General features: G+C 38.5%; 1 protein-coding gene across 2 annotated transcripts in view; it reads left to right on the forward strand.

Moving 5' to 3' along the window:
• Nucleotides 1–27,244, forward strand: part of LOC126473820 (26S proteasome non-ATPase regulatory subunit 6-like) — a 163,803-nt gene that overhangs the window by 87,700 nt on the left and 48,859 nt on the right. Inside the window, exons 3-5 of one of the 2 annotated variants that reach the window (XM_050101136.1) lie at nucleotides 4,726–4,931; nucleotides 13,946–14,091; nucleotides 14,177–14,396. In XM_050101136.1, the coding sequence (XP_049957093.1) occupies nucleotides 4,726–4,931; nucleotides 13,946–14,091; nucleotides 14,177–14,396 (572 nt within the window). Of the gene's footprint in view, nucleotides 1–4,725; nucleotides 4,932–11,422; nucleotides 11,749–13,945; nucleotides 14,092–14,176; nucleotides 14,397–27,244 lie in introns of those variants that run through there. The other variant, XM_050101137.1, reaches the window with a different exon arrangement.

Here is a 27,244-nt window from a genome sequence, read left to right on the forward strand (position 1 = left end):
AGACATGCACCTCAACAGCGTACTGCTGCTACAAAAAAGGGTGTAAGGGATTATGCATAGACTACGTTACAAAGATTCTTGCCGTGAAGTTTTCTGATCTGCTAGAAAGTTGAAGTAATTAACTGTCATGATATGCTTGGCCACAACAACAGGTCCAAATGCAGCTACTTTAGACAAAGGACTAGATTACAAATGGAAGACGAGGGCCCACACATTAAAAGACAGAGCCCATACCATAAAAGACCAGACCCTATAGATTAATAGGCTGTCAAAGTACAGGGTTATTCTCAGCGATTCTTCAGGTTTCAAAGCAGTGTTTATTTATAAGTTTATGATATAAAAAGATGGATTATGCATAAGGATAGAGATACACCCACTAAATTTGTGGTGTTGATACATTCTACAAATTTTCAATGGTTGTGCAATTCATCAGAGGGGCACATTCAAAAAGTAATCCATTCTCTCCATATGTTCACTTTCATGTTTCTGTCAATGTCTGTCACAGCAGGAATGATGCAGTCGTGTAGTTCTTGCAGCACTGTTGGCACTGGGGTACATAAACTTTGTCCTTAAAATAACCCAGAGGAAAAAAATCTCGCAGCATGAGAACTGGTGTCCTTTGGGGCCATGGCAATGTGAGACTGTCGTTTACTTTCATTTGTGTCCTATATAGCATAATAAATACTCAGTTTTTTTGTAGAATTAGTTGTAAGTCTTGCAGTGAGGATCTATATACTGCAACAGTTATAAATGACAAATATTTCAGAATCAAATTCAGTTGGTCAGTTGCACAGATATTTTTATTTTGCTGTACCAGTTTCGGAAGACAAATTTGTCAACTTCTGAAGCTTAATATCTTCTTCACAATGATATGTCAAAACTGTACATGTTGGACCTGGGAATTGCAACCATAGATAGATAATTTACAATAAATTAGATATGAAGACCAATATCTTCTTCACAATGATACATCAAAACTGTACATATTGGATCTGATAATTACAACCATAGATTGATAATTTACAGCGTGCAACTGACAACTGAATTTTATTCTGGAATATTTACCGTACGACAGCTGCTGAGAAAACAATAGCTGTGAATAAAATCATGAATGACATTTCTGGTAGCGGCAGTTCACTAGCACAGGCCTCCAACTGTTGATTAAAGCAGAAACTACTGCTATCAATAGATTTGAACTGGATTTTATTTTTTACATGCATGAAAGCTTCTTTCTTCATATTTTTCCTTAAGAAATAGACTACTTAACATCCTTGTCATCATATAAACAATACTGGACTTGTCATATACAGAAATTAAAAACTTGGAATGTACAAATTGAAACTGCTTGCAACATACACCACTAAATTTACTATTTCTTTGCTTATGAATGGTGTCTAATAATTTGTTTCTCAGCAATAACTATCTGTAGAATGAATAGTAATATAGCTAGTAAAGTAGTGTACTATAAAATGAAACATACACAGATAGAAACTTCTCACAAGATTCGTCACACACTATACTACATATATGGGTTTAGTGTTATCGGATTGCAGGATCCAATGATGTACACTAACCACTATAAAATAAGTATGATTTTAGTGGTCTGAAGCACATATATACATATAACTAGTTGATTCCCGGTACACACGTGTTTACAGTTGTGCACCACAACCACAGACTGCTCCCAAAGAGCTTAGAAAACAAAGGTGTTGATACGCGACTTCGTCGATAGTTGCTACATTGCCCCCCCCCCCCCCCCCCTTTCATTGTGGAGCACAAAGAGAAATATGAGGGCATACTTGTAAAGGAAGCACCAGGGTATGGTGGGAGGGGCGGGGGGGAGTGTGTTTAATAGAAACAATACATGACATTAGGAAATGAAGTCCTCGAGCCAGCAAGGGGGGCGGTTGGTCCTGCCCAAACAGGCAAATCCTTATACCGCAGTGGAGGAATCCATGGAGGCAATGGTGGATTGTGAGGAGTCAGGGTAGTGAGCCTGAATACCTGTTGCAGTATGAAGGACTTTGACTGTTGACGGGTCAGTACCAGCAGGCAAGGGGATAGACTGGAGAAGGTGAATGCTGGTAAAGTTGTCATTGGGGAAGCTGGCTTGTTCATAGAATACAGACACATTACCAGGATACATAACAAAAATCACTTTAGTACTACAAATGAAATCAGTGTTCACATTAACTACCATTTCCATGGAGGTGGTGACAGAATCTCCACACGAATCATCATCGGCGACATCACACGTTCTGGGGCTGGCCCCTGATAAGTCACTAAATCCTAACTGGGGAGAGGCGGGAGCTGTCTATAGGAGGAGGAGAGTCATCACATGCGTCACTCTGTTTGGTGATGTCACGCACACGTGTGGGAATGGTCATCACTCACCTCAGGCGAGGTGGATGTGGGAGGAGGTGGGGGCTGGCTGGGTGGAGTATCAAGCAGTTTCCTAGAGACCATGACAGTTTGAGGTGGCAGATACATACGGTTTGAGGTGTGCTGTTAATAAGCACTTCAAATGTGTTGTTACGCCACAAGATGACTTCGTGCAGGCTCGAGTAGGGAGGGCTGAGCGCTGGTCGAATGGTGTCATCGCGCAGCATGACATGAGTGCACGACACTAGGCCCTTGTGCAGGAATACGGGGGGAAGTGAGTGCGGCTGAGGAGGGGGCACGCAAATGTTAGTGGCTAGCTGCGTGACATGCCCGATGAAAGTCGAGTCACAGATTTTATCCGGAGGGAGTGAAGGCTTGACTAACTGTGCTGGGAGTGTGAGGGATTCTCCATATATTACTTGTGCCAGAGATGCACCAAGAGTTTCTTTGTACGCAGCCCGAATGCCTAGCGTTACCCATGGTAGGGTGACAACCCACTCGTCTCCATGGCACATCAGTGAAGCTTTAAGCGTTCAGTGTCAGTGTTCGACAAGCCCGTTGCTCTGGAGGTGGTGTGTTGTTCTTAATCGTTTCACCCCCCACAGTTCTCCAAGCTGCCCTGGTCAGTGGTGATAAGAGGCTGAGTAGCTGAGGCACAAGAGTCATATTAATAAAAGGGCTCGGGCCACTGCGCTGGCTGTGATAGTAGCGAGGGGAATCATCTCCACCCAGCGTGTAAACCTGTTGATGGCAGACAGTATGTAACGAAAGAGGCCTGATGAGGGGGTGAGGTGGGGGGCAGGGGTCCAACGATATCGATGTGTGTGTGTGTGTGTGTGTGTGTGTGTGTGTGTGTGTTGAACTCTTTGTTTTGCCACATCAAATGTACCCATGGGGGGCTGTTCATGACGTCCTATTTTGTACGCAGACAAGCCATGCATGCTTGCACCCATCTGCGACATTATTTAATCACCCGAGGCCAAATGAAATGTTTGGATACCAGATATACGGTGGTGCATATGCCAGGGTGTGCCAAGTCAGGAATACTATTAAAAATGTCCTGATGGAGAGGTTTGGGAATCACCAGACGTATTTGTCCAGTTGAAATGTCACACCAGATGGTGACGAGAACCTGGGAAGTGTCTGTAACTCAAGTTTGAGTTCTGTTTTACTATCTGAGTGCAATGCGACAAGTTCAGTATCATCTGTTTTCAATCTAGGGAGTTTGTTGAGGTCTAGTTATGAAGATAATAAAGACACATGAGATAAAAAATCAGTGACTACGTTGTCTGCCCCTCTGATGTTAGTTGTAAACTGGCATATGAGGTCTGTATGACGGAAGCGCCTCAGGGATGGGTCCTTGCATGGGTTGTGGAAAGTGTATATGAGTGGTTTGTGGTCAGTAAATACCACGAGATGGCGACCTTTGATATCGTCTTGGAAATGTTTCATAGTGGTGTAAATAGCAAATAGTTCCCAGTCAAAGGTTGACTGTTTGCATTGAGAAGCTGACAGTTTGTGAGAGAAAAATCTGAGCAGCTGTACAACAGAACCCACAGACTGCAGATGTACTGCCCCCACTGCTGTATCACTCGTGTCTGTAGTAGGCGAGATGGGAGCATCAGGGATGAGGTGAGCGAGTGTAATGGCCATCTGTAAGGCTGACTTGAGGTTATCAAATGCGCATCACATGTGTGGAGTCTATGTGACTGCCCGAGACCCTGAAGTGTTGTTACCTGTGAGAGCATCTGTCAGTGGGGCTTCTATGTTGGTGGCATGGGGAATGTGTTTGTGGTAGTAATTTACGGTTCCTAGGAAGCGGCGGAGGCCGTGAAAGTCTTTGGGCAAAGGCACTGTACTGATAGCCTCGACCCATTTGGGTAGGGGGTGGATGCAGTTTGCAGAAACCACTTGGCCCAGAAAAGTGACTCTTGTGTGGTGGAATTGTGACTTAGAATTGTTCACCTTGACACCGTTTGCTTGTAACAGTTGTAAAACCATATTTAAGTGGAGTTCATGTTTCTCGAATGAGGAAGAGAAAATTAGCAAGTTGTCTATGTACCCATATGCAATGTCTGGTTTCCTAACCAAAGAGTCAATGAACAGTTGCCAAGTCTGTGTGGCATTTTCAAGGTCGAATGGCATAAACAGATACTCAAACAGTCCAAATGGGGTGGTGATGGCGGTTCTTTCAACATCCTCGGGTACCTTTGGCAGTTGGTGGTGCACCCTGTGACAGGCGATTACAACGAAAAATTTTTAAAATTTTCTATTCGCATTACATTTAACATGAACAAATTTTTCTATATTTCTTTTCATTAATGTCATTCTCCAATGTTTCAGAAATGGCACCAATTTATGAAGAATGGTGCAAGAGCTTAAAATGGACTGTTGATGAAGAACTGTTGTCTAGACTAAAGCAGCTTAATATGGAAAAACTCAAACAACTTAATGATGAAATTGAAGATGCAGAGAAGAATTTAGGGGAAATGGAAGTTCAGGGAGCGTACATGAAAAAATCAGAATACCTATGCACTATTGGAGCAAAGGTAAAAACTACTGGGTTTGAATCTAGATTAGCTATTGTATGTGGTTAAACTATCACAGATACATAGTGAAATTGGACTAATTACTGGCTTTCTATTGTATGATGATACCACTTACTTTTCTTTAGTTGAATACTTTAGTGTGTTCATCATCTGTGAAGACTCATTTGTGTTTGTCACGCCTCATCCCTAAATTGGTGGGGACGGGTGGCAGACTTTAATGTGTTAAAAACTGCTCCGCATGTGGGGACAGTCTTTGTCCCCTCCCATGAGACTTGCATGTTAACTTTTCGTCAGGGCACTGATGATCATGATGTTGAGTGCCCCCTCAACCCAAATCACCATCATCATCATCTACACAACATGTTGAGTGAATGAAACAATGAATGCAGAACATAGTCTCCTCAGCACAGAACTGCTTACTCTCGTACCTTCTACAACAAATCACTAGCCACACTGTAGTTTCATGTAAGTCAGCTTCTACATATCTAAATTCCAGTGTGTTTTAAATGAAATTTAGTGTGTACACAATCTGATCACAGAGGTAACACAGTCCATTCATGTGTTTTTGTTACGTACAACTGGTTAGAGTCCGGGTCCGAACACATTTTTAATCCCTCTTAAATGTTTTGTTCTTGCAAAACCATGTTGCGTAACTTGGGAATACCTGTATTCGATGCAGCAACCCTCCCTGATAGCCGTGGCATTAACATGTTTCCGAGACAGGAGGCGTGCCAGCCCAGGGTTGAATCCACCTGGCAAATTTACGATGATGCCTGGTGTGCTTACCTGCATGCACGTGTTTTTTAGGTGGTTTCCCATATGCGGCCAGGTGAATACTGGGCTGGTGCCCACATCCCGCCTCAGTTACACAGTTCGCAAACATTTAGAAAACGTTCACTCACTTTCAAATTAGATAACACTAGACAGTCTGCTGCTCGTGGTATCGCGGTATCATTCTCGCTTCCCGAGCACGAGGTCCCGGGTTCGATTCCAGGCAGGGTCAGGGATTTTCACTGCCTCGAGATGACTGGGTGTTGTTGTGTCATCTTCATCATCATCATTCATCCCCATTAAGGTCAGAGGAAGGCAGTGGCTAACCAGCTCCACTAGGACCTTGCCTAGTACGGCGGTGTGGGTCTCCCACATCGTTCCCCTACTCTCTGTCACGGAGTATGGGACTTAATCATCATCACCATCACAACAAGGATCAACTGTGGTAATTTCTTAATATTTGGTAATATGCCTATGATTTGGTGAACATTTTTATATGCAGCATAAGCTTCAGAAATAATTTGAAGACGTGCAGTGTGTCAAATGACCGAAAGTGCTATTTCATAAAGTCTGCTATTCTGTGGGATTAACATGTGAGGAATTTCAGAGCCACACTCATTAACATCCACACTGTTCTCTTCCAACCATTCCCACTTGGAATGTGTGCAGTAGATCTTCTAAGATACCATTGCTATTCATATGAAAATGAACATTGTCAAATGGTCACCTCAAATGGTCACCGTCTGTAACAAGACCGTATTGATAGAAATATATTTAGCATTCCTCTGTGGGAACCTGAGAACTTAGTTTGTACTATTTAACCATGGTTTTTACCATTTTACCATTGTTATCAGACAACAGTGTGAACACCCTGCAGGTTTTTCACATTTGAATATTTGATGGAGTTGTTTATTTTCTTATTTTGAAAATCTGAAGATGAATAGTTGTAAATTTGTTAGAAGCAAATTTTAACAATGTTGTTCAATGCAATATTCTTTTTGACTTTATTTAGTCCTGTCTACCCACTTTCATAGCCACCATCTCTTTGTGGCAATCACTCTAGGGTCAAGTATACATTTGAAAATGAGGAGCTGAATTAGTTTAAGTGACGCCTGATGCTGTTGTCTGATAGGAAGTGAATTTTAATCAACACATGCAATAATCTTACATGTATGTGTCGTATCTGTTCTTTTGGGGATCTGTTCTTTTGGGGACATCTGAAAGAACAGTCTTGAACTCCTGTGGGAGTCAGTGAAATGCTACAAGTCATGATAATAATGGGCAAGAGGTGCTATATTCAAAGTCTGTGGATAGGGTGAGAATTTGGGTCTGACAGGAGGCATGCTAAGCTAGTCCGTGCAATTGCAATGACTACTGTGTACAGATGGCACATTGGTCAGCACATCTGCCTAGTAAGCAGGAGAACCTGGTTTGAAACCTGGTCCAGCACAAATTTTCAATCTTCTCCATCGATTTAAATCAAAGTCCATTTGTAACCAATGTCTGTAATTCCTTTGAGTCCTAATAATCTTACAGCTACCCAGCTCAGAAAATTCAATCTTCCAAGCTATGGCAATGGTAAAGCTCATCCCCCCCCCCCACCCCCCCTTTCCCATTCACCCATATATGCATGTGAGTGTGTTTTTAAAATTCTTGCAGTGAATCAGGGTTGGTTTTCTGGGTTTGGGGGGAGATGTCTTCATCTTGCATTTTAAAAGAGGTGGTTTGTCAGTAACAATATTCAATATTTGTGCAACCCATTGAAAATACGTGTTTCACAGTTCTGTATACTAATCAACGATGTCCGTGGTACATAAATTGTGTTAACTGAATGGCTGTTGCTGTTCTTTTTAAACAATATTGTGTTGTCAATACAGGGCGGCTCATAGGAAATAGAACATTTAATTGGCCATGCTGCAAACATTTAGATGTTCTCACACCATCTACCACATCTAATTGGATCCACGTACTATGCCATTTCGTTCCGTTCACAACATGGTTGTGGAAGGGACTGCCATATGGTGTGCGATGACTTCTGTAACCACTGTAAAACACAAGGGACCTGAAATTACAATTCAAATTCTGGAAAATATCCAACAAATTCATGCAGCTCTGCAACAAGGCTTGTAGTGATTCCTCAGTTAACATTCCACAGCATTTAAATCCCTCGCAGGTCTTTACAGAGGACTGTGAAACAGGATTTAAAGTATAATCCTTATAGGATGCAAATGGCTCAACAGCTACAGCTGAGAGAGAAAGTAAGTAGGTGAAATTTCTGCACAACTTAACTGGACATACTGGTAATTAATCAGGATGAATCATTTCTGACAAATCTTGTGGTGCCTCCTGAAGAGGCAATCTTTCATGTGAATGGCCTTGTCAATAAACAACATTTCTGATATTTTTTGGACATAAAGCAAGGCCTGTGAGATCACCTGAACTTCCTGGCTCTAATTTTTTTCAATGGGACAAGGGCTTTTCAGCAAAGCTGATGGGAGTATAGAGCCATGAGAAGTAAATAGAGCAACATTTTAGAGCAACAGAAAGAGCGTGTGCTGTGTTGGCTGCCAGTCCCACCCATCAGTTCATTTAGACATGACAGAAGCAGCAAGCACTCTTAACAGCAAGTCCTCAGCACTACCATATTCCAATGCTGCAAGGGAGGATATGTACCTTTTCCCTGAACATGACTGCAGTGCACAGTGTTTAGTGTGTCACAAAGTATGAAATCATGTATAGACATTCAATTTAAGATGTCACTATGCAGTAAATCAAGCGGCAGAGTACAACTAATATGTTGACGATGAAATAAAGGCAGTAATCCTTGAAGTGAAAGACAGCTTTTCAAACAAAGTAAGTTACCACTTAATAAAAAGTATTCTTTGTAATATGGTGGCAATGGAAGGTATAAGATGAGTTGCTTCGTTTGAACAATTACCATGTCAGTTTTGAGAGCTCGTGCTACTGATGAAAATATTTCAGTTATTTGTGGGATGTTGGTCATCCTGGGAAGAGACTCATGTGAGAATTGGCTACAGAATTTCTCATCAGATAGCTGTGCACTTGAAGCTATTTGCTGAAGGTGAGTTGTGGCACATCACTTTTTGGCAGGAATGGTTCAGTGAAATTCGTGAATGTCAAAACATTGCAATTTCTTTTGCAGATAACACAAAATGAGAAGTGAAGAGAATTAGAACAATTAAAATAAAGAAATTTGTAAAGGGTTGTTGGGTAGATGGACAGATGGACAGATTGATGATGTATTGTGTGCCCCAAAATGAAGTATTGTTTTCTGTCTGTGTTTGTACAATGACTGGTTTTGAGTGGAGCTTTGTAGACAAGTTTGCAAATGTCTCTCGTGATGGATGTGTCATTGACCAAGGAATAAAACAAGAGAGCTGATTTGCAGAATGTTTTTTGTATCAAATACCTATGTGAAGCGAATTTGTCAATGGTGAATAACCTCAAAACCTGTTACAAAAGATTGACTCATATAAATGTCAAATTGATTGCAAATTTGATCAAAACAGATCTTATCAAGGAAATAAGCATGTCTGAAGCAGCGTCATTCTTTTGTGAAGTGTGTCAGTATGGAAAGTCTTACCTTTTAATGAGAAAATTGGAAGCAAGGAATTTGGAAATTGGTGCTTTTATATACAGCAGTGAATGCAGACCAGTGCAGGTCAGATCACTCAGTGGTGCAAAGTATTTTGTAGCATTCAACAGATGACACATCTGGTTTCTGTCACACCTGTTTCTTGAGAAGTAAATCCGACATTTTTGATCATTCCAAGAAATTTGAGATGATGTTGAATAGGTTGCCTGAAAGGACTCAAGACAGTGGCACTGCATACTCCTCAACAAAACGGGACTGTAGAGTGTGGAAACAGGACAATTGTTGAGTCTTAGAGGACCCTGATCATTGCAGGGAGTTTTCCAAAAATTTTGTGGGTGGAGGCAGCTAATACCACTGTTTATACAATATATTGAATTGGACTGCAATTGAAAAGAAACACAATACCATATAAATTATGGTCAGGCAGAAAACCGCAAATCTTACACTTGGAAACTTTCAGAACAGAAGCATTCAGCCGTATTTCTAAATTATTCTCCCAGAAGTTGGATTCAAAGACCAAGAAAATTAATTATTGTGTTCAGATATTAGAGAGAATCTTGCAATTAAAAACTTTTTGGTCCAGAAAACAAGAATATCATCGAATTCCACAGCATGAATTTCTGTGAGGGAATCCTGACCATCCATAAAACTGTTTTTGAAGCAGGATTGTGTCAGTTTACATAATTTGTTCCCTATTTTAGATACAAACAAAGAAAAATCTGAAGGCAAAGATGGAGAACATGATATTGAGCCACCAGCTGAAGATGAGAAATAGCACAAGGAGAGGTGGGTCAAGATCACAAATAACCACTCAAAGCTCGGCAGCAGTTTTACAGGCTATGTGACAGGAGCCAGATTAAACATCCAGCCAGATATGACGTGAACTATGTAGATTGTCTAGAACCAAACATATTTGAAGAGGCAAACTTGGATCTAGACAGATAAAATAGAAATGAGTAAAATAGAAATGAATTCAAAGTGCATCAAATGAATGAAACTTCTGTCATCATGCCAAAAGAGACCCATCAGCCAACAGACTCAAAGTGGATTTTCCAAATTCAAGCATCAAAAACTGAAGAATGGCCCAAACATAAAGTTCAACTTGTCACTCGAGGCTTTACTCAATTGTCTGGACTGGACTACAACAAAACTTTCTCATTAGTTGTGAGAAGATACCACTCACTACTCACTTTACTTGTGATTTCAGAGTAAGAAGATTTTGAAATGTTGCAGTTCAGTGTAAAAACTTGAGTTTTTATATGGAAAACTAAATGAGGAAATTTAAATGTCAGTGCCGCAAGGTGTGATGCTAGATGAGAATGAATATGTATGCAGCTTAAAAATTCTTTTTATGGTTTAAATGTACTTCCTGTTGTTGGAATCAAATGTTTTGTAAATTCTTGAAGTTTGGTTTCCAAGAGAATGACACAGCTAAATGTATTTTCTCTGAGAAAGTTGGAAATGATGTAGTCATCTTAACTTTGCTTGCAGAGGATGGGCTGTTGATTGGAAAAAGTGAAGAATCCCTCAGTGTCATTGTAGAAGAAATGGCAAAAACATTATAAAAACTATTTCCAAAGTGAAAGTTTTTTGAGGAATGGAAATTGAGCAAAATAGAGAAGAAAAAGTGCCGTTTGTGCACCAAACAGTGTACGTTACATAAACTCTGAAATGTTTTATCTTGTTAATCCTGTATCTGTTCTGGTAAATCCAGATGTGAAATTGTACTTAATGGATGAAAACGCTCAGTGAGCAAAATTCCCTTTGAGGTAAGCAGTCACTTTTATTTCCCACAACAGTTAGTCAATCAGGTCTGACTTTTGCAGTGAGTGCACTAATCAAATACTTGAACAATTATGATGAGAATGATTATCAAGCCAGCACATGCATTTTCAAGTATGTGTAAGGCATGAAAGATTGTGGTATATTTTAGAGAAAGAACGAAGACAAGATGATACTGTTCAGATATAGCAACTTGGATTATGCGGGAGATGTAGAAACAAGGCAGTCAACTTCTGGTTTTGTTTTTCTGTTATCAAATGAACTGATAATATGGTCCTCTGAGCAACAAATAATTGTGACCTTGAGCACTACAGAAGCAGAATATGTGGCAGCCAGTGTGGCTGTAAAAGACTTGATACAGCTGTGAAACCTTCTAAGTGATTCAGAAATCAATATGATCAAGCAACATCTCAGATAAAAATTCTGAATATGTTCCTGAATGCAAAAGTGATTCAACGGTTGTTGCTATTGGGTGAAAGTGAATGTCTGCGTAAGCAAGTGGACAGTGTTAAGTCCTTTGCCATAGTTTATGTGAATTTATGGGCCAGCATAATCTGTGTGAATTTATGTGGCAGATTGACTGCAGAAATGTTAAGGGCCCTCTTTATTAACATTGTTTACGATGCTGTAGTAAGGTGCTTCCTGAAAGTAATTTTATTTTGTGTTGAATCTAAAATTAATTTTATAGGTTGTTATACTGTATTACTGCAGAAATTATTTATGCAAAGCCTGGTTTGAGTCCTAAATTTGTGGGTGGTCTGGACCCCTGAATGTTTGTACTGTGTAAATCAGGGATGTCCAGTCCCCAGCTGACAGGATGTGTGTGGCCCAAAGCAAGTATCTATCTGGCCCAAGAAGTGAACATGTGCCACATGATTGATGAAAAAGAATCCCATAAAACTCCACTTACATAAAGCTATGATAAATTCAGTGTTCCCAACACACAATGATATTCTTCTGTCATTGGCCTATTCTTTTTTTTCTGTCAAAAGCTATGGCTAGAAATTTAGTTCTCAGAGTATTTGAACAAGCTATCTGTTGCATAGATTGTAATGGATGGGGCCTGCCGATCTGAAGCCATTCGGTTCCCACTAATACGCAGGCCGTGCTCATCAGATCTAGTCCCACTGATCTGCCTGCAGGCCGGCTCTGTTTGTGTGTGGCGTAATGCAGTAGATTTCCGTGGTTTATCCATGGACCCAGGACTGTGCTGCTTCTCAGCAGTCCAGAGGCCATGGGCGATGGATTTCAGGAATTACAACTGTCTTACTACAAGTACATTGTACAGTGTGGTGTTCATAGATATTTTATTTGCTCTAGTACATTTTGGTACTTCAAAAGTAGTTTAACATCTTAGAAAGTATGGACGATAAGAAGAAGAAATGTTTTGCAGTGACTGGTGGTTTGTCTGCTATGTACTCATATATTTCTTGAAAGAAAAATCACACAGTACTTGTGAAATAGTAGATATAACACAGTGAAAAATAACTGACAAAAACGAACATAGTAGAACCAACATTTTATTGGCGGTCACCTACAGTGTTGGTTTACACAATTCTTGCTGCCTTACACACTTCTTTCAAGAGGCCTACTTTTTTCTGGTGTTATTTCTGAAGTCAGGTATTTTAAATCTGTCTTGTGTCTCCAAGAAAATGTGTATTTTTGTCACCAAATGTTTTGTTTTATTGAACTAAATAACATGAGTGGTCTTAATGAAACACATATACCATTTGGCTTGCTTTCTCCATCTAAAAACTTCATTACAAAAGATGTTGATGTTAGTGCTAAATACTTTTGCTCACATCAGGAAACGCCATCTGCTTGCAAGTTTTGTTTGGATATTCCTTGTTAGCACTATTGCTTCTTTTATCATAACTGCAAAGACAGTTTGTCACATCTTAACTTACCCTTGAGATCTCAAAATTTGTCAGGGAAAAATGCTAAAACTTTTCTGGAAATCAGGGAAGTTCATTGGGGAAACTTGTGACAACCCCAAAAATGTGAAAAGACATTAATAATAAAACTAATGATTTGTTTCTTGTATCGAAACTGAAGAAGAGCCTGCTTTGATTTTGCGAGCATAAACAATGTGTTATTTGCTACTTTTAACTCAAATTATCCCATATTAAATGGTGCTCTCAGAATCAGTAGACAGCTGAAAGTTGAAATGAGTAAAAATATGATTTATTCTTGATATTTCATTTGCACAGTGTATTCATGTAAGTTCAGTTATGGAAATGTTTTACTGAATGTTGAACTATAATGTTGTCAAGAAATATATTTATGTAAGCATGTCGTATTCTTTAAAAACATGTTACCAGAAATAAAATAAAAATTGAAACACACTACAACTCTTTCAGAACATTGATACAGTTCCTTCACTGTGTGTTGTGTGTTCATCTTTGAAGAAACTGGATGAAATGTCAAATTAAGAGTGTGTTCTGTGTTCAATTCTGCTCTGCGCATCCATGTGATACTCCTGAAATGTCAGTCCTCAAGTTATTTTAAATAGTGTGTAGATACTAATATAATTCCAATTGTGAACAAAAGGGCAATATTGATTCTATTTAATTTTGTGTGTGTGTGTGTGTGTGTGTGTGTGTGTGTGTGTGTGTGTGTGTGTGTGTAGTTCTTGTAACAGTGAAGTAGCTGAAAGGAAAGGTGCTTCAAAAGAAATGGTCTGTATATAATTTGTAGTAAATAATGGAAAAAGACCTGTAGAAATGAATTACATCTGTAATCTAGCCAGTATCTAAGGCTTTAACAAATGTAATTGAGCAAATATTGTAGTTTGTAAAAATTATTACATTACATGGTCGCTACTTTATTCAGTCATCATTTTCAGGATGAAGCAGTGAAAAATTTTCAAATCACATATGATAAAACTGTATCTCTCGGCCAGCGGTTGGAAATTGTGTTTTATTTAATTAGAATTGGCTTTTTCTATTGGGATCATGACCTGATTACAAGAAACATTGATAAAGCAGAAAGGTAAACTCCCATAACTGCTTAAAGTGTAAATAAATTTGCTTACAAAATTTTTGTCACTTTTAAATGTCTTCCATCATTTTCGAAGCTTAATTGAAGAAGGTGACAGTTGGGAACATCGCAACCGGATGAAAGTTTACAAAGGAATATATTCTATGATGAAAAGAGATTTTAAAAGTGCTGCTAACTCATTTTTGGACTCAAGTTTAACTTTCACTTGTTATGAATTGATGGATTATCATGAGTTTATCCGTTACATTGTACTAATGGGTGTGATCTCTGTGCCTCGAAATGAACTTAAGGAGAAGGTAAGCTCTGTAATAGCAGTTCAAATTCTAATTAATCATTCATACCAAAATGAACAATCCTTATATGGGCATGCTCATTTGTCTTGCTAATAAGGCATGATTTCTGCATCTAAAACTTGCCACGCTGATACAAGAGTTCTTATTAAAGGAAGCATACAGATATTCTGAATGCGTTCAGAAGATATAAATAGTTGCAGTGCATGAACTAAATAAATTTATTAGTTGGTCAGGACGGAAATTGATTAGACATTTTTTGAAATAACTTTTATCTTTGCACAGTTACTGTACAATGATCTAAAAGTTAGTTTCATGTATCTTGCGTTAATTCATAAATTTATATTTATGCAGGCTGCTGTTCATATGTGTGTAAGCTAGCAGAGTAGTTCATAGGGAAGGCAAAAAATATAAACATTTATTTCACCCCAAAGACAGTCTTTACAGAAAGGTTTGTTCTAAATAAATTTTTCAAAATTTGGTCGAAATGTTCATTTATGTTCCATGCTAAAATTATGTTATTTCCTATTCTTGTTGTTTGCTTTACTGTTGTTGTAGAAACTGCAGTTTATAAAATTTTATTTTTGTTATAATTACTGTTAATAATTTAATTTTATTCTTCTGAGCTCATCTTCAGTTTAAAAGTTATTAATCCAACCTCAGCTGTAAGCAATAAATTAAATAAAGGTTAAAATTTTCCAGCACCATAATATTGAAACAGCTTGTATCTCTTTCCTCCATTACCTCATAATCAGGAATAGAGAGAGAGAGAGAGAGAGAGAGAGAGAGAACACAAGTTGGGGAGTGAGCCCACATACACTTCAGATGTTAGCTCTAATATTATGCTGCTCGGCAGGAGAATATGCTTCCCCTGTGTGGCACCAATCCTGCCACTCAAAACAGGTTGATAATCCTCTTCCCCACACTTGTCACCAGGTGACAGGATGCTTGACAGCAACCCCAGTCAAGATGATCCAGGTTCTGGCTGGAATAGCTCCACCCAATATTAGGTTAATAGTAATTGCAAAATCCAAAAGGAGCAAAGTCAATACTGGTAACAAACACCTACTTTATGGGCATGAACCTGGTGCTCAGAGCCTTTACATCAGGAAAAACTTCATCTCAAGTACCTCCCCCTTGTTGTTGTTGTTGTGGTCTTCAGTCCTGAGACTGGTTTGATGCAGCTCTCCATGCTACTCTATCCTGTGCAAGCTTCTTCTACTCCCAGTACCTACTGCAACCTACATCCTTCTGAATCTGCTTAGTGTATTCATCTCTTGGTCTCCCTCTACGATTTTTACCCTCCACACTGGCCTCCAATACTAAATTGGTGATCCCTCGATGCCTCAGAACATGTCCTACCAACGAATCCCTTCTTCTGGTCAAGTTGTGCCACAAACTTCTCTTCTCCCCAGTCCTATTCAATACCTCCTCATTAGTTATATGATCTACCCATCTAATCTTCAGCATTCTTCTGTAGCACCACATTTCGAAAGCTTCTATTCTCTTCTTGTCCAAACTAGTTATCGTCCATGTTTCACTTCCATACACGGCATAATTTCAGAAACGACTTCCTGACACTTAAATCTATACTTGATGTTAACAAATTTCTCTTCTTCAGAAATGCTTTCCTTCCCATTGCCAGTCTACATTTGATATCCTCTCTACTTTGACCATCGTCAGTTATTTTGCTCCCCAAATAGCAAAACTCCTTTACTACTTTAAGTGTCTCATTTCCTAATCTAATTCCCTCAGCATCACCCGACTTAATTTGACTACATTCCATTATCCATGTTTTGCTTTTGTTGATTTTCATCTTATACCCTCCTTTCAAGACACTGTCCATTCCGTTCAATTGCTCTTACAAGTCCTTTGCTGTCTCTGACAGAATTACAATGTCATCAGCGAACCTCAAAGTTTTTATTTCTTCTCCATGGATTTTAATACCTACTCCGAACTTTTCTTTTGTTTCTTTTACTGCTTGCTCAATATACAGATTGAATAACATTGGGGAGAGGCTACAACCCTGTCTCACTCCCTTCCCAACCACTGCTTCCCTTTCATGCCCCTCGACTCTTATAACTGCCATCTGCTTTCTGTACAAATTGTAAATAGCCTTTCGCTCCCTGTATTTTACCCCTGCCACCTTCATAATTTGAAAGAGAGTATTCCAGTCAGCTTTCTCTAAGTCTACAAATGCTAGAAATGTAGGTTTGCATTTCCTTAATCTAGCTTCTAAGATAAGTCGTAAGGTCAGTATTGCCTCACGTGTTCCAATATTTCTACGGAATCCAAACTGATCTTCCCCGAGGTCGACTTCTACCAGTTCTTCCATTCGCCTGTAAAGAATTTGCGTTAGTATTTTGCATCCGTGACTTATTAAACTGATAGTTCGGTAATTTTCACATCTGTCAGCACCTGATTTCTTTGGGGTTGGAATTATTATATTCTTCTTGAAGTCTGAGGGTATTTCGCCTGTCTCATACATCTTGCTCACCAGATGGTAGAGTTTTGTTAGGACTGGCTCTCCCAAGGCAGTCAGTAGTTCTAATGGAATGTTGTCTACTCCCGGGGCCTTGTTTCGACTCAGGTCTTTCATTGCTCTGTCAAACTCTTCACACAGTATCGTATCTCCAATTTCATCTTCATCTACATCCTCTTCCATTTCCATAACATTGTCCTCAAGTACATCGCCCATGTATAGACCCTCTATATACTCCTTCCACCTTTCTGCTTTCCCTTCTTTGCTTAGAACTGGGTTTCCATCTGAGCTCTTGATATTCATACAAGTGGTTCTCTTTTCTCCAAAGGTCTCTTTAATTTTCCTGTAGGCAGTATCTATCTTACCCCTAGTGAGATAAGCCTCTACATCCTTACATTTGTCCTCTAGCCATCCCTGCTTAGCCATTTTGCACTTCCTGTCGATCTCATTTGTGAGACGTTTGTATTCCTTTTTGCCTGCTTCATTTACTGCATTTGTATATTTTCTGCTTTCATCGATTAAATTCAATATTTTTTCTGTTACCCAAGGATTTCTACTAGCCCTCCTCTTTTTACCTACTAGATCCTCCGCTGCCTTCACTCCTTCATCTCTCAAAGCTACCCATTCTTCTTGTACTGTATTTCTTTCCCCCATTCCTGTAAATTGTTCCCTTATGCCCTACCTGAAACTCTGTACAACCTCTGATTTAGTCAGTTTATCCAGGACCCATCTCCTTAAATTCCCACCTTTTTGCAGTTTCTTCAGTTTTAATCTACAGTTCGTAACCAATAGATTGTGGTCAGAGTCCACATCTGCCCCTGGAAATGTCTTACAACTTAAGACCTCCCCCTTAGTGAAGTCAAAGGCAGAAGATTGGCTTCAGTGTTGGCAGGAAAGACTTAACATGATCAGATAACCACTAAAAGAGGAGCTACCCACAGGAGATGCCTGTCATGACCAATATGGAGCTACCTAATCATCTACACAAGGGCATTGACTGAACTAAAACTGTCGTGTTAAAATGGGGTCTCTGTGATTTATTTATTTTATTTAGCCATCCATTGACAATAAATATTGTATGGATGTTGTCAAGCCATTTCAAAGACATGGATACAAACAATATATACGTAAAAAAAGTACAAAACAAAATAATACAATGAGGTTAATAATAATACAATGAAAGTAATATAGCCTATATACATCCCTGCTTGTTATTTTAAATGCATAGTCTGTTTTTCATAAGGCTTTAGTTTTGTCCTTCCTAAACGGCAAGTCCTTATATACACAACACTGCTTAAGCATATATTTACATCACACAACAGCTGTCCTTTAAGTATGTAAATGTAATGAATGATTAGGTAATGAATGATTAGGTACATATTGAGTATTTTCCATTTTGCCTTTATAAATATCATTAGAAAAAATTTATTGACCTACATAGTCATTTACACAAGTAAAACATTGCTCTACTAGAAATTTTTTAAATTCTGTTTTAAATTTGTTATCATCTTCTAACTGCCTGATGTTGACTGGCAGTGCGTTGTACAGTTTTTCATCGATATGGCTTACATGCCCTTGTGTATTCGTTCTTTTTGTTCGCTGAGTATGGAGTGCTGCGCTATTACGGGTATTGTAGTTATGAAAGACGGCATTTGTCTGAAAATCTGCAATGTGGGTCCTGACATACAATACACATTTGTATATGTGTAATGATGGTATAGTAAGTATTCTAAGCTTTTTGAATATGGGTTTGCAGTGTGTCTGTGGATGACTGTGAGTTATTATTCAGATGGCCTTCTTCTGCAACAAAAAAATTTGTTTTCGGCACCCTGTTGTGGAACCCCAAAATATTATTCCGTATGTGGCAAGAGATTGAAAATAGCCAAAATATTCCATTCTGGCACCCTCTGAGGTACAAACATTTGCAATAATTTTCAGAGCAAAACAGGCTGAATTAAGTTTCTGTGCAAGTTTTATTACGTGGTCATTAAAATTTAAGTTTTCATCCACATGAATCCCCAGCAATTTTTTGGATGTCACTCTGTCTAAGGCTTTGTCACCCCACACCAGATCGAGATTTACATTTTGACATCTTTTCGCAAACTGCATTAATTTGTTTTATTTACATTCAGTGTCAACCTGTTTGCATTGAGCCAAGAGTAGATGTAATTTAGTACTTTATCAGCAGTCATTGGTAGCAATTGCTTTGGTGCACTTATTATCACACTAGTATCATCTGCAAATATTATTGCTTTGGCTGCATCATCTGAGGTGTGAAAATCATTTATATAGACAAGAAACAATTTGGGCCCTAGGATGCTGCCTTGTGGTACTCCTATTTCTACATTTTTTGCCTCTGATACTGAATTTATTTTGTGGTTGGAGTAAGTTGATGTCAGTCCTACAACCTGTGTTCTGTTTTTTAGGTATGATTCAAACCATTTTTTTCCTATCCCATGTATACCCAACGATTCCAATTTTTCTAAGAGAATGTCCTGGTTCAGAGTGTCAAAAGCTTTGGAGAGGTATAAATTTACTCCTACTACACTATAATCTTTTTCTAGATTTTTGATTATTTGTTCAGTGTAGCACATTACTACTGTTTCGATATTTTTACGTGCTTGGAAGCCATGTTGATTTCTGTTAAGTAAATTATGGTCATTTAGATATGTGTTGATGCAGTGCTTCATCAGTTTTTCTAATATTTTTGAAAATGCTGGGAGGAGAAATATTGGGCGATAGTTTTCTACCTTATACTTGTCGCCGTTTTTAAATAATGGCTTCACTTTTGAAATTTTCAGCCTTTCTGGAAAAGCTCCTTCACTTAATGATAAATTGGCTATGTGTGCAAAGGGCTTTGCGATTTGTGGTGCTGTCCTTGTTATGATTGACACAGGCATCTCATCTATGCCAGCCGACATTTTGAGTTTCAAGCTTTGTATCACTTTCAATACTTCACCCTCATTTGTTGGCTCTACCCTCATCCTACAAGCTGTTTTTGGATGTTCAGGTTTTTCTTCGTTTGTAAATTTTGAGCTTACTGAAGTTGTTGCATTTATGAAATAATTGTTAATATAATTTGGCAAATCTTGTTTGTTAATATTGACATTTCTTAAATTTTTGTGGCTAATGTCCTGGTTTTCACAACTCTTCCTCGTTTCAGTCTTCACAATACCCCATATGCTTTAGCAATTACTTTTCTATATACCCTCTTGTAATTCCTGACATATTCTATGAATTGTGGGTCTGTGGATGTTTTCATTTTAGAAATTAGTCTCTTTAGAGTTCCACAGGAAGTTTTGATGCCAGCTGTGATCCAAGAACTTGGCTTTGTATTGCCATGTGACTTGATTTTTGACAGCTTTTTTGGAAAACACATTTCAAAATATCCCATGAAAATGGAAGAAAGTGTGTTATATGCATCATTTGTATTTGTTAGGGATAGTACTTCTGCCCAAGCCTCATTAGTTAGCATATTTATGAATTCTACACAGTTCTCTGTAGAAAAATTTCTTTTATACATGAAGAGTGTTTTTTTCTCTTTCAGTGGCCTTGAAGGGATTTTGAGGACAAGAGCATTGTGATCTGATAATCCCAAATCAGTATTTGTTACTTCAACTTCTGTGCATCCTACATTTGAAAATATATTATCAATAAGACTGACTGTATTATTTGTTATTCTTGTGGGTGTGTGTATGTGTGGAAGCAGGTTGAAACTACATAACAGATTTAGGAACTGGTCTTTTAGCCTACTTTCACTCATAAGATTAATATTGAAGTCCCCACACACAACTAAAGCGGCTCTATCGGTGAACAGAGTGTTAAACAATATTTCTAATTGGTTAAAGAATATGTCTGCATCACTAGTAGGTGGTCTGTATATTGCTTTGACTATGACTTTTCCCTGTATTTCATTCAACTGCACAGCTGCAGCTTCAAAATGATTTTCCACACTCAATGATTCAGCTTCACACCTTCTTTTATAGCCGATACTTGGTTTGGTAAATATACATACACCCCGATTTTTGGTAGTTTTTCTACAATATTGGCTTGCCAACTTAAACGGATGAATATTAATGCTACTTAGTTCAAAACTTCTGCACCAATGCTCCACAATGCACATGCAGTCAATATTTGCACTGTTCATAGCTATCTCAAGTTCTAATGATTTATTTCTAAGACACTGAATGTTTAAGCTTAGAATCTGCAGGTGACGAGGATGAGAACTGGTTACATTTGTATTTACATTTTGTGGTGTCATACTCCGTTCCTTGCCCTGGCGAGGTACCAAATATCCTCCAGAAGGACAGGTTTTCTGCACCTTGTAGGTCGTTCACTGGGATATGGTGAGTTGCTTGCTGCTGCTGCTGCTGCTGGTGTAGCTCCCGGTGTCATTGATGCTGTCACTTCTGTTGTTGTTGTTGTTGCTGTAGATGATGATGATGATGGTATAGCTGTTTCTGATACTTCAGGTGTTGGTTCTGTTGTTATTGATATGCTTCCTTGTGAACTTGGGGTGTTTTCTTGCAATGTCAGAACATCACACTTGTCTTGTAGTGGAGATGCTTCATTTTCAGATTTACCAAGTGGTTTGTGGGTCTTGTCCTTGAGGGGAATTACATTTGAAGTGTCACAACTTACTTTTGTTTTGGCATTTACTATTTCTATTATTTTTGCAATTACGAAATTTTTTCCTAATCTATTTAAGTGGAAACCATATCTAGTATGAAATCTCCTTCCTAGTTTGCTTATATCAATGAAAGTCACATTTTCAAATCATTTGCATATCTGTTTTATCTCACTATTTGCACTTACCACTTCTTTGTTAATGCAGGACCATTCCGCTAGGTCATGACGATGTGGTACTGAAAAACTGAGATGTGTCCTGGGTGTGTGGTGTTGAGCAGATAATAATCTATTTTCTTCGTTGCCTTGTGTACACCTTTCCTTCTCATCCCATCCAGTAAGTCTCTGCTGACCCGGGCTTATGGGTGACTTTACTGAACTGTACCCCTTTCCCTTAACCTCTTTAGTCCTTTTCCTTCACCCCTATTCCTTCCTCTTCAACTCTTCTGTCAGAAGGAGCCATCGGCTCCGAAAGTGTTTAAAAGATAAACGTTGTTGTGTGTGTGTTCTCCTGCCTCCAATTGGCACAATTTACAATTCACAGTTTAAATCAGCTACATCACAGTACAAAATAAAGGCATATGTCACAGTCATTTGCTGGTGGCAACAATGTCATTGATACAGCAAACTACTATTACTGGAGATAAGTAACAACAGTTACATTATTGAACAGTCAGTATGTCTGACTGTTGTGCAGAGAACTCAGGTTCAATTTCTGCCATTGATAAGACCCGTATTAGGATGATAAACTTACATCAAAATAACTTTTTTATTGACACTAGAATTGTCACCACTAAAAAAGTTTCAAAAACTATAGTAGTAGTAGTAGTAGTAGTAGTAAGAATAAACAGAGATAGAAGCTGCTCAAAAAAAAAAAAAAAAGTATTACGGGGGTTTTATCATGGTGGGATCTAACGGAAAGTTTTGTAGAGAATACAGAGATCTCTTAGCAACCACATCCACATTGGTTGTCTTCAGTGCCTAATGATTAGCACATGTTGAATGTCTTACACCGTGCAGTCACACTAATGTGAGAGAGTCACTGAGGTTGTGGAAGGTGCCAACAGGGGTGTGGAACTATGCCGACTCCATTGTTATGACCAGCTGCTCCAGGTTTCTCAGTTGAGGATTGATGATGCAAACAACTTGATTGAGCTGGTCCCACAGATTCTCAATTGGGTTTAAATCTGGGGAGTTTGGTGGCCAGATTAGATTAGATTAAATTAGATTTACTTTCATTCCAATTGATCCGTAGTGAGGAGGTCCTCCAGGATGTGGAACATGTCAGAAAAACAACAATACATGACAAATATTTACAACTAAAACAAGTAATCTAATGTACCATTCCACAGGTCCCAAGTGGAATGATGGTCATTTTTAATGAACACTAAGAGTCATTTTACAAATACTAATGCACTGAATTTAAAATAAAAAAGTTTTTTATTTATTTATAAGGTAATAAACATGTAATACAACTACTGTAATACTTATTTACAATGAACACATTACTGCACTGAAATGGTGCAGAAGTTAGATTATACTTACACACACACACACACACACACACACACACACACACACACAAATTTTCAATGAACACATTACTGCACTGAAATTGTGCAGAAGTTATGTTGTAATTATATACAAATCAGTTGGTTTTACTAAGAAATTCATCAATAGAGTAGAAGGAGTTGGCCACCAATAAATCCTTTAGGCTTCTGTTAAACTGAATTTCATTGGTTGTTAAGCTTTTTATGGCTGCTGGCAAGTTATTGAAAATGTGTGTTCCTGAATAATGCACACCTTTTTGTACAAGACTAAGTGACTTTAAATCCTTGTGAAGATTATTCTTATTTCTAGTATTGATTCCATGAATTGAGCTGTTGGTTTGAAAAAGTGATATATTTTTAATGACAATTTTCATTAAGGAATGAATATATTGGGAAGCAGTAGTTAGTATCCCTAGTTCCCTAAACAGGCTTCTGCAGGATGTTCATGAGTTCACACCACATATAACTCTTACTGCACGTTTTTGTGCCCGGAAAACTTTAGCTTGGCTTGATGAGTTACCCCAAAAAATAATCCCATATGACATTATAGAATGAAAGTAAGCATAGTATGCCAGCTTTTTCATTTTTATATCCCCTATGTCTGACAAAATTCGCATTGCAAACAGAGATTTGTTAAGACGCTTTAGCAGTTCTGTGATGTGCTCCTCCCAGTTGAATTTATTATCAAGCTGTAATCCCAAGATTTTAACACTGTCCACTTCTTCTACCTTCTTGTCATCATATGTTAGACATATACTCTTGGGACACCCCTTACAAGTTCTGAACTGCATGTAGTGTGTTTTTTCAAAGTTTAGTGGCAAAGAATTGGCTAGGAACCAGTGATTAATGTCCACAAATATTTTATTGGCTGATCTTTCTAAGACTACACTTGATTTGCTATTTATTGCAACGTTTGTATCATCGGCAAACAAAACAAACCTGGCATCTGGTAATGTTACTGATGAAAGGTCATTGATATACACAAGAAAAAGTAAGGGCCCCAAAATGGAACCTTGTGGGACCCCACATGTAATTAGTTCCCAGTTGGATGATGCCTGATAGCTTGATACATGTCTCTTTCCTAATAACACCCTTTGTTTCCTGCCGGAGATATAAGATTTGAACCACTATAATATTCTAATTTACTTAAAAGGATATTGTGATTACACAGTCAAATGCCTTTGACAGATCACAAAATATACCAGTTGCCTGCAATTTTTTGTCTAATGAATTAAGCACATTTTTCACTGTAAGTGTAGATAGCCTTCTCAATATCAGAACCTTTTAGAAATCCAAATTGTGACTTTGACAGTACGTTATTTGAGATAAGATGGTTATAAAGACGACTGTACATTACTTTTTCGAAAATTTTTGAGAATGCTGGCAACAGTGAAATTGGACGGAAATTTGATGCTATTTCTTTATCTCCCTTCTTAAACAGTGGCTTAACTTCAGCGTATTTCAGCCACTCAGGACATATTCCACTGATAAACGACTGGTTACACAGATAGCTTAATATGTTACTTAGCTCAGAATCACATTCTTTAATTAACTTTGTTGATATTTCATCATACCCACTAGATGTTTTTGATTTTAAAGATTTTATGATGGACATTATTTCTGTTGGGGCAGTGAGGGTCAAATTCATATTATGGAAGTTACTTGATATGTCTGGTCTAAGGTAATCCATTGCAGCATGTACCGAACCTGACAACCCCATCTTTTCAGTAACAGTTATAAAATGTTTGTTAAAAAGTTCTGCAACACTATACACATCTGTCACCAATGTATCATTTACTCTTAATGCTATTTGTTCCTCTTCATGTCTGGTTCTACCAGTCTCCTCCTTCACTATATCCCATATTGTCTTTATTTTGTTATCTGATATGACTATCTTTTCCTTGTAATATATTTGCTTTGACATCCGTATTACAGTCTTTAATATTTTGCAGTATTTCTTATAATGTGCTATAGCATCAACATTGGAAATGTTTCGGATTGACAGATACTGTTTTCTTTTTGTTTTACAAGATACCCCTATTCCTCGAGTAATCCATGGCTTCTTTGTAGACTTTGCTCTAACCTTGGTAAGTTTTGGGGGAAAGCAGTGTTCGAATAACGTAAGCACTTTATTAGCAAAAATGTTATATTTTTCATTCATGCCATGAGCACTGTAAACATCAGTCCAGTGAATGTCTCTGAGGAGTGTCCTAAAATAATCAATTTTTGGCTTACTGATTACCCTCTTGAGCTCAGATTTAACAGATTTTATATCCTGTTCAGTATTAACATTTAACAGAAGGAACTGCATGTCATGGTCTGAGAGGCCATTGACTATTGGTTTTGTAATATAATTTTGTTCATTGGACTTTTCTATAAAGATATTATCAATGGCTGTTTGTGAGCAAGTGGCTATCCTAGTGGGGAACTTTACGGTGGGAATTAAGTTGAATGATAGTGTTACTAACTCAAATAAGTTCTTATTGGGAGAGTCTTTAAGGAAATCTACATTGAAATCACCAGCAACCACTATTTCTTTGTTTTTGGTTGTTAAATGGGCCAGTACAGCTTCAAGGTGGTTTACAAACAGATTAAAGTTACCTGCAGGTGCTCGATATACACTTAATATTATGAAGGATTTTTTGTGAAATTCTAATTCTGTTGCACAAGCTTCCATATGTTGTTCTAGGCAAAATTTATGAATGTCTATGTTCTTAAATTTATGACAGTTCCTGATGAATGTGGCAACTCCTCCTTTCTCAATTTCTGATCTACAAAAGTGAGATGCTAACCTAAACCCTGTAACACTTAAAAGTTCTATACCTGTGGTCACATGATGTTCAGAGAGGCAGATTATGTCAGCTGGGTTTGAAGACTCTAATTCATCTATGCAGATAGTTAATTCATTAATTTTATTTCTCAGTCCTCGAATATTTTGATGCAATAAAGATAGCTGACATTTCACATTGACTGAGTTAAAATTGGGTGGAGTTAAAATATCTGCTGACATTTGAAAATTCTTAACCAATGGCTGTTTATGCTGATGTAATAAGCTGGAATTATGTTTTTTGATTTCTTTCTCAAACTGAAGGTTTGTCTCAGTTCTAACCTCTCTTAAAATTTGCTTTCTTTCTGTCCTCCCTACCCTAAAACAGGATCTTTTCTGAACCCTATAACCACTGGTATTTTACCACTAATGACAGTGCCCCCCCCCCCCCCCCTTTAACTTTCCTGCTATTTCCCCAGCCAATTTACCCTTCCCCTTCCTGTTGAGGTGAAGGCCATGCCTAGTATAATCCCACCTACTGAGAGAATCAACAGGAACCACACCAATGTGTGACCCCGCACCCGACATGAGCAGCCGTTCCAGCTCCAAATTAACTCTCTTGACAGATGAGTTCAAATGAGGTCGGTCATGGCGCCCAAGAACAGATACAAACTCAAAACTTGTATGCCCCGATGCTAATGCAATCTTCGCCAGGTCGCACTCTATACTGTACCCAGGATCTCTGTCAATACTGTTACCTGCCCCACCCACTATAACCACGGTGTCTTCCTTAGTGAAATCTTTGCAAAGTGATCCTAAATCCTCTGTCACCTGCTCCAGACCAGCACTAGGTTTAAAAAAATTGGTGACCTGGTATTCTGATCCTAGTTCATCCTACAAAAGTTGGCCAACACCTCTTCCATGGGAACTACCTAACAACAACACTTTCTTTCTCTTTACTGATTTTCCTACATTCTTACTTTTCAATTTGCTGCTGAAAGTTTTTTGTGCCCTGTCTACACCTGCAACTGCTTGAGGCTCACCAGCTTCTAACTGAAGCAACAGGTCAAATCTATTTTCCTCATTCACCATAAAGCTGTCAGACAAAGTTCTAGGCCTGTTCCTCCTGTTGCCTGTTGCCACTTCCGACCTCTCTTTACCCTTCTCCCTCCTTAGCCTGTCAAGATCTCCCCTGGCCTTGTCTAACTCAGCCTGAAGGGCGGCAATTTTCCCCTCCTGTTCTAGTATCTTCCTATCTCTACAAATCCTACAAAACCACTGATGAGTCTCATTTACTTCCGCTATTCCCACACCACTACAGTCACCCACCTAACAATTCTACGGCAAGTCAAGCACTTTTCACTCATGATAAACGCAATAGTTTATTAAGAATAAGTCAGTTAAATTACAGATAAACACGAAAATATGG

Source organism: Schistocerca serialis, chromosome 4, assembly GCF_023864345.2.
Source record: "Schistocerca serialis cubense isolate TAMUIC-IGC-003099 chromosome 4, iqSchSeri2.2, whole genome shotgun sequence".
NCBI lineage: Eukaryota > Metazoa > Arthropoda > Insecta > Orthoptera > Acrididae > Schistocerca > Schistocerca serialis.